We start from the raw sequence: 15,585 nt of genomic DNA, 5'->3' as shown, positions 1-15,585 counted from the left end.
ATGGTGATTTAACCCCCAATTTCAACCCTTGATGCTGAGTGCCAACCAGGGAGGTAATGGGTCCCATTTTCTTATACTCCTTGGTATGACTCGGCCGGGGTTCGAACTCACAACCTACCGATCCCAGGGCGGACACTCTAACCACTAGGCCACTGAGTATAGCATAGTATCGGGGCATACTTTCCAACTTTGAGACCTCCGAATTCGGGAGATGGGGGTGTGTTAGAGGTTGGGGGTTGGTAGTAGCGGGGGTGTATATTGTAGTGTCCCGGAAGAGTTAGGGCTGCAAGGGATTCTGAGTATTTGTACTGTTGTGTTGCGGATGTTTTCCCAAAATGTGTTTGTCATTCTTGTTTGGTGTGGGTTCACAGTATGGCGCATATTTATAACCGTGTTAAAGTTGTTTATACGGCCACCCTCAGTGTGACCTCTATGGCTGTTGAGCAAGTATGTCTCGCAGTGACTTATGTATGACTGCAGGAGCCCCATACAACACGTGTGTGGGCCGGCACGCTTTTTGTACGAAGAAAAAGCGGCTGATACGTCCGGTTGCAGAGGACGCTAAAGGCAGTGCCTTCACGGCACGCCCTCAATATTGTTGTCCGGGTGAAATTTGGAAGAATGGTTACCCCGGGAGATTTTCGGGAGGGGCATTGAAATTCGGGAGTCTCACGGAAAAATCTGGAGGGTTGGCAAGTATGAATTAGGGAGAGGTCTGAAATGTTCATCACAGATGTATTTCCACTGTTAGAGACATTATATAAAAAGAAAATCCAGACATCACATTGTGTGATTTTTTAAATTATTTATTTGTAGGGTACAAATCCTGGCTCGGGATCTTTCTGTGTGGAGTTTGCATGTTCTCCCCGTGACTGCGTGGGTTCCCTCCGGGCACTCCGGCTTCCTCCCACTTCCAAAGACATGCACCTGGGGATAGGTTGATTGGCAACACTAAATTGGCCCTAGAGTGTGAATGTGAGTGTGAATGTTGTCTGTCTATCTGTGTTGGCCCTGCGATGAGGTAGCGACTTGTCCAGGGTGTACCCCGCCTTCCGCCCGATTGTAGCTGAGATAGGCGCCAGCGCCCCCCGCGACCCCAAAAGGGAATAAGCGGTAGAAAATGGATGGATGGATTTGTAGGGTAGGTTGAAATTGGCCCGAGTGTGTGAATGTGAGTGTGAATGTTGTCATTCTATCTCTGCTGGCCCTGTGATGAGGTGGCGACTTGTCCAGGGTGTACGCCGCCTTCCGCCCGAATGCAGCTGAGATAGGCTCCCGTGACCCCGAAAGGGACAAGCGATAGAAAATGGATGGTTGTTACTGGGGTTCGTAAGTATAAGCACACATGATAATCAAAAAGAATTATGACTCCCAAAGAGCTGTCAGTGTACTTAAAAAAGTCCACCACCGCTTAGACCTCATTAAAGTCACTTGTGCAGCCCACAGTCAGTCAAGGTCCAGCTGCTACCATAAGCAAGACCAAAGAGCTGTCAAAAGAAACCAGAGACACAATTGTGGAGCTCCACAAAGCTGGAAAAGTCTCTGGGACAATTGGGAAGCAGCTTGGTGAGAATAGATCAACTGTTGCAGCAATTGTTTGAAAATGCCATCCATCCATCCATTTTCTACCGCTTGTCCCTTTTGGGGTTGCGTCGGGGGAGGGTTGCTGGAGCCTATCTCAGCTGCATGTGGGCGGCAGGCGGTGTACACCCTGGACAAGTCGCCACCTCATCACAGGGCCAATACAGACAGACAACACTCATATTTACACATTAGGGCCAATTTAGTGTTGCAAATCAGGTGCATGTCTTTGGAGGTGGGAGGAAGCCGGAGTACCCGGAGGGAACCCACGCAGTCACGGGGAGAACATGCAAACTCCACACAGAAAGTTCCCGATCCCGGGATTGAACCCTGACTACTCAGGACCTTCGTATTGTGAGGCAGACGCACTAACCCAGGGGTCGGGAACCTTTTTGGCTGAGAGAGCCATGAAAGCCAAATATTTCACAACGTATTTGTTCGGGCGGTTTAGCTCGGTTGGTGGAGTGGCCGTGCCAGCAACTTGAGGGTTGCAGGTTCGATTCCCGCTTCCGCCATCCTAGTCACTGCCGTTGTGTCCTTGGGCAAGACACTTTACCCACCTGCTCCCAGTGCCACCCACACTGGTTTAAATGTAACTTAGATATTGGGTGTCACTATGTAAAGCGCTTTGAGTCACTAGAGAAAAGCGCTATATAAATATAATTCACTTCACTATTTCCGTAAGAGCCATATAACATTTTTCAACACTGAATACAACTAAATTTGTGCATTTTTAAGTATGACCAACATTTGTAGAGTATAATAAGTCTCTTATTCTTTTTAACAACCTTGTTATCATAAAAGTTAACCAATAATACATATAATACTTCTTACCATTAATGCGACATCTTGAACAGGTGCGGTAGAAAACGGATGGTTGGATTAAAATGCATGAGAATGTTTTATAATTTGAATGTTATTTTTGAAACTGTGATTACCAGCGGAATTATTCATTACTTATCGTGTTAAGCAATGTCAGCTAAGATTTATCTGAGAGCCATAGGTTCCCTACCCCTGCTTTAAGCATTAGACACCTTTTTACCTGCACTCTGCCTCCCGCTGTTTCCCACATCTACAAAGCAATTAACTACCGACTGCCACCTACTGATATGGAAGAGTATTACACGGTTACTCGGCATAGCTCGGTTGGTAGAGTGGCCGTGCTAACAACCTGCGGGTTCCAGGTTCGATTCCCGCTTCCGCCATCCTAGTCACTGCCGTTGTGTCCTTGGGCAAGACACTTTACCCACCTGCCCTCAGTGACACCCACACTGGTTTAAATGTAACTTAGATATTGGGTGTCACTTTGTAAAGTGCTTTGAGTCACTAGAGAAAAGCGCTATATAAATATAATTATCTGAGAGCCATATGTAGTCATCAAAAGAGCCACATCTGGCTTTAGAGCCATAGGTTCCCTACCCCTGGTTTAAGCATTAGACACCTTCTTACCTGCACCCTGCCTCCCGCTGTTTCCCACATCTACAAAGCAATTAGCTACCGACTGCCACCTACTGATACGGAAGAGTATTACACGGTTACTCGGTATAGCTCGGTTGGTAGAGTGGCCGTGCTAACAACCTGCGGGTTCCAGGTTCGATTCCCGCTTCCGCCATCCTTGTCACTGCCGTTGTGTCCTTGAGCAAGACACTTTACACAACTGCCCTCAGTGACACCCACACAGCTTTAAATGGAACTTAGATATTGGGTGTCACTTTGTAAAGTGTTTTGAGTCACTAGAGAAAAGCGCTATATAAATATAATTATCTGAGAGCCATATGTAGTCATCAAAAGAGCCACATCTGGCTCTAGGGCCATAGGTTCCCTACCCCTGCACTAACCCCTGGTCCACCGTTCTGCCCTGTTATAAAATGGAAAAGGCTAAACATGGCTGCTAATCTGCCTCGGAGTGAGGCCCCATGTAAGATCTCTCCTCGTGAGGCAGCACTCATGGTAAGAAAAGTGAGGAATCAGCCCAGGACTACACGGCAGGAGCTGGTGAATGTCCAGTTGTTTATTCCCCTTATGGCGGTATGGTCAGTCCGAAATCTGTGCAGGAAGTGTACTTAGATAGGATGCAAAAAGGAAGTCCAAAAAGTATTCCATGTCCTGTGTAATGAAGTGTTTTTTTTTTTTAAGATGCTGTTGTTTTTACCAAATAAAACATGCAATATGAAGCAGTGTAGTCACTTTTGGTTGAAAACAGACGCACAGGCACGTGACGTTTTGTGCAAGTTTAAGATGCCTTGGGGCCCGAGCACCCACGGACAATGTTGTGCACCCACGTGGGATTGATGGCAACTTTCAACCTTCAAAATAATTTTTGAAAATGTCATCTTGTTGTAGTGAATTTTGTGGCCAGTTTGGTCCATTTTGAAAAAATAATAGCCACAAATCATATTTGAACGTCTATTTTTTTTTCTTCAATACACACACATCGAGCACCCACTGGCAGAAATGTAGTTTGATGCCTAAAAACAGTAAATATCATCATTAATCTTTTTATTATTATTTTTTTTTACTTTCAATGTTTAAAATCTTTTGAACAACTTTAAGTCTATCTATTATTACATTTGTTTATGTTTTATGGTTCTCGCCCGGAGAATGGTGTAGATCAGGGGTAGGGAACCTATGGCTCGCGAGCCAGATGTGGCTCTTTTGATGATCCCATCCGGCTCTCAGATAAATCTTTGTTGACGTTGCTTAACACGATAAGTAATGAATAATTCCGCTGGTAATCACAGTGTTAAAAATAACGTTGAAAATATAAAACATTCTCATGCATTTTAATCCATCCATCCCTTTCTATCGCACCTGTTCAAGACGTCGCATTAATGGTCAGAAGTATTTTATTTATTATTGGTTACCTTCAGAATAAAAATGTTATTAAAAAGAATAAGAGATGTACGCGTTTGATTGTGTGAATTCAGGGAAAGTCCAAATAAAAGAGGAGGCGTAGACGTGAGAAGACACTGTACAAGGGTACAGGTCTACACGTTTCTCCTCATTGAGCTAAATTGAATCCAGTCTCCGTTTAATTCCTTGCTTCTTGTCTGTTTAATAAATGTCATCAGTGTTTGAACCTGACAGTTGTATTCTGTGTTAAAAACATTATATGGCTCACACGAAAATACATTTTAAAATATTTGGCTTTCATGGCTTTCTCAGCAAAAAAAGGTTCCCGACCCCTGGTGTAGATCTTGCCCCAGTTGGAAGAGTTCAAGTAGCTCGGAGTCTTGTTCACAAGTGAGGGAGGAGTGGATTGTGAGATCGACAGGCGGATCGGCGTCTTGTGTAATGCGGATACTGTATCGATCCGTCATGATGAAGAAGGAGCTGAGCCGGAAGGCAAAGCTCTCAATTTACTGGTCGATCCACGTTCCCATCCTCACCTATGGTCATGAGCTTAAGTTAAAGTTAAAATACCAATGATTGTCACAAACACACTAGGTGTAAAATTTTTCCTCTTCATTTGACCCATCCCCTTGTTCAACCCCCTGGGAGGTAAGGGGAGCAGTGAGCAACAGCGGTGTCTGTGCCTGGGAATCATTTTGGTGATTTAACCCCCAATTCCAACCCTTAGGATAGGACAGGATTGGTCTTCATTGTCATTGCACAAGTACAACGAAACTTTGTTTTCAGCACAAAACCTGTTCAACATTAGACAAACAGTGTACAGGGTTACAGAACAAGAATGCTGATGGGTCGCCATAAGGCGCCCCGTAAAAGATGGGAAAAAGGTAAGCGCTGGGGGAAGATGAGTAAAAAAATACAATCAAGACTGGGCTCCTAAGGGGGCCCAGTCTGGAGTGGGAAAAAAACCTCCATAGCAAAGCACATATACGTATTACAACATACATCTCGAGATATCTAGCAACAGAGGGAAGGGAGTTCAAGGTCATGGTGGTAGGCCGCAGCTCTCAGGCGCTGACCGTCCATTCATCACCCCTATAGGATTTGCGTCGAGGGCGTTGGGTCGGGGTGATGGGGTGTGTATGTGTGGCGTATATTTTTGTGGATGTGTGTGTGTGTGTGAGCCCGTTGTGTGTCTCTGTTCCACGGCCTTGATGTATTGCAGCCGCTAATCCAATGACAACAACAACAGGTGCGTGTCCATGAAAGACAAAAAGGGAGTTTGTTGTGTCCTCACTGCGCTGCCCTTCGGGAGAGTCTCGAAGCCTGGGAAACAATCCAAGTTAGAATGTTTTTTATGCGGGTGAAAATAAAATTTGCTTTTCACTCTAAATTGTCTATGACTGGTCCTCAAAAACTGCGGAGGTAGGCAGTCTAATGTGATCCACAGTTCTTCCCGCATCCTCCAATCATTTGTGGCAGCTTTGGGGTACTTTCAAGACTGCCAGCGACTTCCAATTTGTTGACAAACCAGAGCAACGCTTACTCCAATCAGCAGATGTCCTGTTGTCATAATTCTGAATAGGTGGATATCGTCACGTTGTCGACAAAAAAGGGTCGACAGTCACGCGGCACTCCTTCTTCTCCCAAGAGTCCGTGGTGTGTCCAGCAACAACCGCTTGGTCACCACAGCAGGTTCCCCCGAACCCAAGATCTTGTCAATTTTGTTGAGGCCAGTTAAATAGTTCCAATGTTTAGATTTGGAGAGCAGAGCAAAAAGAGGCAACAAGAAAGTTAAGACAAGACAAAACAAAGAAGCAAGCAGGAGAGATAAGGGAGAGGAAAGGGGAGCGTCCGCCCTCGATGAGTGCCAAAGTGGTTGGGGAGGAGGGAAGTTTGGGCTTTCTACTGCTTGTCCCTTTCGGGGTCGCGGGGGGTGCTGGAGCATATCTCAGCTGATTTACATCATATTTCTAAAAATGTTGCATTCAAAAACACAATTTTCATAAAAGAATCCCTGGCTAAATGTCAGACCTGCTAACCTTCAAACTGAACAATCCCATCACTCAGAGAACACATGTGATGCCCCTTTTGGGCCCAAGGGGTGCACAAAGTGCGGCCACCTGGGCCATTTGTGGTCCGCCGCACTTTGTAGAAAGACAATTTACTCGATATTAATGAGATATATTATGAAAAATATTATGGTATACGGTGCAGCGCGGTTGAACAGGGGTTAGTGCGTGTGCCTCACAATACGAAGGTCCTGTGGAGTTTGCATGTTCTCCCCGTGACTGCGTGGGTTCCCCCCCGGTACTCCGGCTTCCTCCCACTTCCAAAGACATGCACCTGGGGATAGGTTGATTGGCAACACTAAATTGGCCCTAGTGTGTGAATGTGAGTGTGAATGTTGTCTGTCTATCTGTGTTGGCCCTGCGATGAGGGGCCGCCTTGTCCAGGGTGTACGCCGCCTTCCACCCGAATGCAGCTGAGATAGGCTCCAGCGACCCCGAAAGGGACAAGCGGTAGAAAACGGATGGATTATGGTATAGGGAAGTCAATACCTGACTCCCGGTATGGAAACTACTTCTTAAGACCTGCTCAGTTGCCTTGTGGTTCATACCAGACTATAAAAATGGGACCCATTACCTCCCTACTTGGCACTCGGCATCAAGGGTTGGAATTGGGGGTTAAATCGCCAAAAATGATTCCCGGGAACGGCCACCGCAGCTGCTCACTGCTCCCCTCACCTCCCAAGGGGTGATCAAGGGGATGGGTGAAATGCAGAGGATACTTTTACCTCACTTAGTGTGTGTGTGTCTATCAGTGGTTCTTTTAACTTTTTTATTATGGCAGCAGGAGGAACTTTTGGAATTGATAGGCTTCTACTACTTTTGTCCACAAGAGGGCGGCAGAGATGGAACAGTGCAGTCTAGACAGTGGCACCAGCACAATGATTTGGAGATGATGTAACCTCAGACAAAGGCAGACAGCTCTACATTCTCCCTATAATGTATATAATGCAATATTACATCCAAGCTGGTCATCTCATGTCCATTTTAAATATAGACATGACACTTAGGAATATTTCTAAATAAGCGCATAAGGTCCACAAGCAGAATTGTTCAAACATGCATGTGGATGCACACTGTAGGAAAAGTGAAGATCAAGGATTTTGTTTCCTTCTATCCAAAAATACAAGTTTTCTCATACAGCAGTCCTTGCTAGTCAGGTCCCGAAAGGCCCAATTGATGTCCTATCTTGTTCATTTATTCAGTTCCATCAGCCGGGAGAGCAGCAGACGTGAGGCCAGGATGTTTGGCACATTTCCCTCTGCATGCAAGGGTGTACTTTTCCATCAGTCACCTGTAAATGTTCCCCAAATACAAAAAAAATCAAGCAACACATATTCTCAACACTTCATCAGAGCCATTATGTAACAAGCAGCAGGAGGGAGTCTGAATAATTCAGAGCGTATAATATATTCATAATACATTTCACAAAGAAAATTAAGTTTTTGATTATTTACTGCCGGAGGAAGAACGCCAAGCGGGAAGGGGAATAATTAGAAATAAAAAAACAGCACAAATGATTCTTTAAACACATGAACATTTTTATTACCGATATATTTAAATACATAATAACAATTGGTCTATGTAAAAGTCTCCTAAATTATCTTACATTTTTCACAGATAGCTTGTCGTGTTTACAGTAGCAAAACTCTGTCAATAATTTGTCTTATGTATATACAGCATATATAGATATATATATATATATGAGAATTACACAGGGGTTAAATAGACGGTGATTATATTTAACAAGTGACCGAGTTTCTGCCCTTGTGGTCCATGTTTTATCGCCATGACGACTCTTGGGATGTCAAGACTGCAAGACAGAAAAAAACAAGTGGGGATGACGATCCCTTTGTTCACAAGTAAGAGCTTCAGGAGAAACCTGGCTGGTCAGGGTTAAGGAAAGACTACAGAAAGTCACATTTGGATTCAACCGGCAGATTAGAGAACTCCACAAAGTCAGGAACACAAAAAGGCATTTTTGATACGTGATCACTAAAGGAAACACTAAGGACCTGATCTACTAACACGCGCTAAACAGTGTGTGCAAACAACAAAATTGTGTGTACTATTAGTGTGATCGACGAAGACTGCGTGTGTAATTGAAAAGTGGTGAAGACCGAGGTTTTTGCGTGTACAATACGGGGCTTTCACCACGAAGACAATCATTTACTGAACATTCATGTTATTATGCTCCTAACTCTGGCTTTTGTCTATGTTTTGAAACAAGCAGCAGACATGTACCACTTTTTATGGGCAGCCCTGCGGTGCATCTAAAATGGTAACCACTTTTTTTTCCCTTTTTAGCCCGCTGAAGTTGTGCTCTACTTGAACTCCTCCACTTGGGGCAGGGTCTCCTCCCCAACCCGGAGATGGCACCATGGACTCGGACTTGGAGGTGCTGATTCTCATTCCGGTCGCTTCACACGGGTTGGGGAGGAGACCCTGCCCCAAGTGGAGGAGTTCAAGTACCTAGGAGTCTTGTTCACGAGTGAGGGAAGAGTGGATCGTGAGATCGACAGGCGGATCGGTGCGGCGTCTTCAGTAATGCGGACGTTGTACCGGTCCGTTGTGGTGAAGAAGGAGCTGAGCCGGAAGGCAAAGCTCTCAATTTACCGGTCGATCTACGTTCCCATCCTCACCTATGGTCATGAGCTTTGGGTCATGACCGAAAGGATAAGATCACGGGTACAAGCGGCCGAAATGAGTTTCCTCCGCCGTGTGGTGGGGCTCTCCCTTAGAGATAGGGTGAGAAGCTCTGCCATCCGGGAGGAACTCAAAGTAAAGCCGCTGCTCCTTCACATCGAGAGGAGCCAGATGAGGTGGTTCGGGCATCTGGTCAGGATGGCACCCGAACGCCTCCCTAGGGAGGTGTTTAGGGCACGTCCAACCGGTAGGAGGCCACGGGGAAGACCCAGGACACGTTGGGAAGACTATGTCTCCCGGCTGGCCTGGGAACGCCTCGGGATCCCCCGGGAAGAGCTAGACGAAGTGGCTGGGGAGAGGGAAGTCTGGGTTTCCCTGCTTAGGCTGTTGCCCCCGCGACCCGACCTCGGATAAGCGGAAGATGATGGATGGATGGAAGTTGTGCTCATGGGAGAGGCTGGCGAGGGGCTCCAGAATCCAGGCGCAAAAAAATGCACGTCGCAGTAAGTTTTTTTCAAATATATGTTAATAATATATATTTTGTATGAAAAAACGGACATCATTGAACACCAGCCAATAGAGTAAATTAGTTTTAATCAGCCCTTTAAGTCAGATGGAAGCTAAAAAATGATTTTGGTGATTTGACAATATGTTTGAAATGTTAATTTTTGTATGTGGAACTGTCAGTTTGCATGTACTTTTCAGACGTGCTAAAAAAAAGATGTACACAGTTGAGTTTTAGTCATGATAAACACACTATGTGTGCAGAATAATTGTATTTGCATTTTTTCCATCCAGTATTTTGGGCGCTGTGATGATCAGCATATATTCTGTGTATTCATGAAGACAGATACTTTGAATGGATTGTGCTCCTTATTCTGCTCACTAAAGAGACACAATCCGCCCTGCACACGTTTAGTAGATCCGCGTTTGCAATCAAGTTTGCACGTGTTTGATGGCATGCAAACTTTTAGTAGATCAGGTCCTGAGTGTACATTCCATATGTCTCCTTCACTTCAAATTTGTGATCAGCATCTTAAATGTGAAAGTTCTGACGAGTCAAAACTTAATCAGTCCGTCCAGGATTTTGCGTTTTGGCGATAGCGCTTATACACACAACATTTTGTTGAAAGACTGTGCTTTTTGAGGTTTCAACAAACTTTTAAAACATTGATAACAAATAAAATCGCGAGTTGATTCAATAATAATGGAAAAAAACCCCTCAAAACTTTGCAACTTTTGCCACAATGTTCTGAAAAAAAACAAACTGCCGCAAATTGAGGCATTTTAGTACGCAATGACGACAAAAAAAGACCGTGAAATCCTGGAGGGTCTGATTAAAGTTGTGATGACAGCAAAGCACTAAGCACTTCCCAAAAAACAAAGTACACCCATTTCTGTTTAGTGGCAAAGGGGCCGAGGTGTCAGACAAGAAGAGGAGGGGAAGGTGCAAAACATGTTGCAGAGCCCTGAGTAAAAGGCTCTTGCTCTTTGGAAGTCACCAAAGTACAAGGCATGGTGGAGCTATACACCATTGTACATAAACAGTACACATACAGTACATCAACTTACATCATTTGTTGTAAGAAAAAAAAACCACACACACAATATGTGCAGTCAGTGTGACAGAGTGAAAAAAAAAAGGCCACTATTGTCAGGAAATGACAATATTGACATGACGGTTGATGTGTATTTTGTACCAAAGTTATTCATACGCTGGCAAAACTTTTACATTTTAGTGGAATTACTTTGTTAAATGAGTGGTTTCTGGCTGGAAATGACACAAAAAGACGGAAATTAGACACGCAGCAAAAGTTATGGGTGTCTCGATACAACTTTTTCACTTTCTATCAATACCGACATTGGAGCCTTGAGTATCGGCTGATAACTGTATTAAAACGCTACAATACCAGCATGAATCATAGAACGTTATTTTATTACTTTGTAGTGTGGAATGTTAGAAGAGGTTAGATCAAGTGAAGTTACTCAAACAGAGAACGATGCAGAACATTAATGCATTTATTACATGGAATTTACTTATGCGGTCTTTAAATAAATTAGTGTGAAAATGTGTTTCATTTAGTTAAGATCATGACACAGTAAGTTGAATGATCCAGATCCGCTTGTTAGTCGATACTTACGCTTCTGCCTTGGAGACTTTGCATCTGTAAGTTATATGCAACTTTCATTATTTGATACTTGTTTACATTGACAAATGTTGTTTTAGACTGCAATATTGTTCAATTAAGGACACTTATCACGTATGTCTAGTTTATGTGCTACTTTGTGCTGAGACGTTGGGGCTTAGAGTCTACCTTATTTACCTTTTGTAAATGATTTTACAAACCCCGTTTCCGTATGAGTTGGGGAATTGTGTTAGATGTAAATATAAATGGAATGCAACGATTTTCAACCCATATTCAATTGAATGCACTACAAAGACAAGATATTTGATGTTCGAACTCAACTACTTTATTTTTTCTTTGCAAATAATCATTAACTTCGAATTTCATGGCTGCAACACGTGCCAAAGTAGTTGGGAAAGGGCATGTTCACCACTGTGTTACATCACCTTTTCTTTTAACAACACTCAATAAACGTTTGGGAACTGAGGAAACTAATTGTTGAAGCTTTGAAATTGGAATTCTTTCCCATTCTTTTTTTATGTAGAGCTTCAGTCGTTCAACAGTCTCCGCTGTCATATTTTCCGCTTCATAATGCGCCACACATTTTCGATGAGAGACAGGTCTGGACTGCAGGCGGGCCAGGAAAGTACCCGCACTCTTTTTTTACGAAGCCACGCTGTTGTAACATGTGCTGAATGTGGCTTGGCATTGTCTTGCTGAAATAAGCAGGAGCGTCCATGAAAAAGACGGCGTTTAGATGGCAGCATTTGTTTTTCCAAAACCTCTATGTACCTTTCAGCATGTATGGTGCCTTCACAGATGTTTAAGTTACCCATGCCTTGGGCACTAATGCACCCCCATATCATCACAGATGCTGGCTTTTCAACTTTGCGCCTACAATAATCCGGATGGTTCTTTTCAAATTTGTTCAGGAGGACACGACGTCCACAGTTTCCAAAAACAATTTGAAATGTGGACTTGTCAGGCCACCGAATACTTTTCTACTTTGCAGCAGTCCATCTTAGATGATCTCGGGCCCAGAGAAGCCGGCGGCGTTTCTGGATGTTGTCGATCATTGGATTTCGCTTTGCATAGTAGAGCTTTAACTTGCACTTACAGATGTAGCGACGAACCGTATTTAGTGACAGTGGTTTTCTGAAGTGTTCCTGAGCCCATGTGGTGATATCCTTTAGAGACTGATGTCGTTTTTTTATACAGTGCCGTCTGAGGGATCGAAGGTCACGGTCATTCAATGTTGGTTTCCGGCCATGCCGCTTACGTGGAGTGATTTCTCCAGATTCATATTTGATGATATTATGGACCGTAGATGTTGAAATCCCTAAAATTCTTCAATTGCACTTTGAGAAACGTTGTTCTTAAACTGTTTGACTATTTGCTCATGCAGTTGTGGACAAAGGGGTTTACCTCGCCCCATCCTTTCTTGTGAAAGACTAAGCATTTTTTGGGAAGCTGTTTTTATACCCAATCATTGCCCCCACCTGATCCCAATTAGCCTGCACACCTGTGGAATGTTCCAAATGAGAGTTAGATGAGCATTCCTCAACTTTATCAGTATTTATTGCCAACTTTACCAACTTCTTTGTCACGTGTTGCTGGCATCAAATTCTAAAGTTAATGATTATTTGCAAAAAAAAAAAAGTTTATCAGTTTGAACATCAAATATGTTGTCTTTGTAGCATATTCAACTGAATATGGGTTGAAAATGATTTGCAAATCATTGTATTCCGTTTATATTTACATCTAACACAATTTCCCAAATCATATGGAAACAGGGTTTGTAAATGATTTTATTAAAATTCAAGAAAAGACAAACATTGTGTGTTTATTGGACATTTAGCTGTTAACTGGCGGTCCAGCTTTGCACAAGTAAACACGGTGCAGAACTGCTTGTATCAGAGATATCTTAGATTTGAGATGAAAGCCGATATCGTTCAATAATTACTTTTATTTTTTGCTGATATCATACCGATAAAGTACTCATTGTGTTTTTTATATTCATTCACTTTCTACCACTGCCTTTTTCAGATGAGTTTGGAAGACTTGGGTCACCAGAAGTCATCCTGTTCCAGTTACGGCCTAATCTAGAGCGGTGATTTTCCACTGGTGGGTCAGAAGCCCAACCCATTTTCAATAGGTCTTTGTTTGGGGGAAAAAACACCAACTTTTATGTTGAATGGGATTTCTCATGCAGTTTTGATCGCTTCTTAATGTTCATGCAGTTGGCGACTACTCAGTCTTCGATAATCTGTTCATAGTCTACTGCCATTAAAATGTTGAATGTGCCTAATGTCTCGCTAAAGCTAATGGCTGGGGCGTATACGGGATTATAAATGTAAATTAGAAAAGAGCTAGCACGTTTGTTTAAAGAGATTTTGTTTCTGATGAATGTCACAGAGAAATTATTGCACCTTATAACTGACATACTTAATTTCTGTTTATTCTACAGTGGTTTTAAGTACCTTTGTCATATTGGGTGTAAATATACACAGTACAGGCCAAAAGTTTGGACAGACCTTCTCATTCAATGTTTTATTTTTATTTTCATGACTATTTACATTGTCGATTGTCACTGAAGGCATCAAAACTATGAATGGACACATGTGGTGTTATGTATTTAATAAAAAAGGTGAAATAACTAAAAACATGTTTTATATTCTGGTTTCTTCAAAATAGCAACCCTATGATGTGATTACCATTTTGCACAATCTTGGCATTCTCTCACTGAGCTTCAAGAGGTAGTCACCGAAAAGGGTTTTCACTTCACAGGTGTCATAGTTTTGATACCTTCAGTGACAATCTACAATAAATGGTAAATGGGTTATACTTGTATAGCGCTTTTCTACCTTCAAGGTACTCAAAGCGCTTTGATAATACATAGTAAATAGTCATTAAAACAAAGAAAACACATTGAAATGAGAAGGTGTGTCCAAACTTTTGGCCTGTACTGTGTAAAAAAAACAAAAAAAACACGCACGCACACACACACTCATATATACATATATATATAAAATAAAAAATATAAAAATAAATGTGTAATATCGGATGTATTAAAAAAAAAGACCAATTATTTAGGATATGGATTTTCTGGTGTAAACGTAAGAACACTAAAACTACAAGGAAAATCTCCTCCACTGTCTTTCTGGCTATGAATTTAATTCACCAGATATAAATCCACTTTAACTCTTAGTTTTGCCAGGGTATGAATGATTTTAAATTTAAGTATCCAGGCCAGTGGTGTCCCGTGTCACAATTACTAAAAGATTAAAAAGGAGTCATGTCAGGATAAAAAGTTGAAATGTTGACGCTAATAAAAAAAATCTTACATGAAAGCTGTGTTTTTTCTTAAAATGTAACTTTGATATTTTAGTATGCAATCCTGTGTATAAAAAAGTTTGGACACCCCAGTCCCAGACACACGAAAGCAAAACAAGCCATAAAACAGTTATTCCAGAAGAATTAGGAAAACAGACCCATAGATTAAATAACAAAATATGGGTTAGGTCAGTGGAAGAGGGGATGCAAAATCACATTAGCCTGAAAGTGTTTCGACAAACTAAAAATAAAAAGTTAAGATGCAGGGATTCAGAGAGGTCTGTTTTGAAAGGAAGAGCACAAAGAAAGCCGTGGAGAAGTTGCAGGCACCTCCACCTTACAGACGCTTCCACAACCCAACACCAAAAACAGCAGCTTCAAACCCAAAACAAGCCAGGATGGAAAAAAGTATGGGATCAACAGTTCCGGTAACCAAGGAGGGAGGTGAGAGGAGCAGAGCAGGATGGACGTGGGAGGCGGCAGGGTCTCACACATACACACCCTCGGGGTTGAGACTGGACACCAGGGGATTCTGCAAGTTACGTGGATGACCCAGGAACTGTTTGGCAGTGGGACGAGGCGGAGATTCCGCTGCAGTCATACCACTACCTGAGGCAGGATATAAATAAAAAGGCTATTAACAGAGTCCAAAGTATTACCTTATTATTACCCTATCATATCAGATTGTTTTTAGCGTGTTTAACTCGTGCCTTTCAGGTATTTTAAAAAAAGATATCATTAATTAAGATCCATCCATCCATTTTCTACCGCTTATTCCCTTTTGGGGTCGCTGGCGCCTATCTCAGCTACAATCGGGCGGAAGGCGGGGTACACCCCGGACAAGTCGCCATCTCAATTAATTTAATTAATCTATTTTTAATTTCAACTAAAAATGCTGAAAAACACCCTAAATTTGAGATTTTTCATTGAAATTCATTACATTATTATAGAGGTAGATGTATAAACAAAACAATGGTGTT

General features: G+C 42.6%; 1 protein-coding gene and 1 long non-coding RNA gene across 10 annotated transcripts in view; one reads left to right on the top strand and one right to left on the bottom strand.

Annotated features, from left to right (window-relative positions):
- Window positions 1-1,986: 1,986 nt before the first annotated feature.
- rassf7a (Ras association domain family member 7a) overlaps window positions 1,987-15,585 on the bottom strand; it is a 79,775-nt gene continuing 66,176 nt past the window's right edge. For 8 of the 9 annotated variants that reach the window (XM_061917609.1, XM_061917616.1, XM_061917612.1 and 5 more), the window contains 2 exons: window positions 15,107-15,214; window positions 8,021-8,313 (listed from right to left, as the gene is read on the bottom strand). In XM_061917609.1, the coding sequence (XP_061773593.1) occupies window positions 8,282-8,313; window positions 15,107-15,214 (140 nt within the window). In that variant the 3' untranslated portion in view covers window positions 8,021-8,281. Of the gene's footprint in view, window positions 7,795-8,020; window positions 8,314-15,106; window positions 15,215-15,585 lie in introns of those variants that run through there. The other variant, XM_061917617.1, reaches the window with a different exon arrangement.
- LOC133563471 (uncharacterized) lies at window positions 8,950-13,693 on the top strand. The gene is made up of 2 exons (XR_009809048.1): window positions 8,950-9,649; window positions 13,319-13,693. It is a non-coding gene; the product is annotated as an uncharacterized LOC133563471 (long non-coding RNA).

The sequence above is a fragment of the Nerophis ophidion genome, linkage group LG12, assembly GCF_033978795.1.
Source record: "Nerophis ophidion isolate RoL-2023_Sa linkage group LG12, RoL_Noph_v1.0, whole genome shotgun sequence".
In the NCBI taxonomy this organism is placed as follows: Eukaryota; Metazoa; Chordata; class Actinopteri; order Syngnathiformes; family Syngnathidae; genus Nerophis; species Nerophis ophidion.
This window is presented reverse-complemented; position numbering and strand designations above follow the sequence as displayed.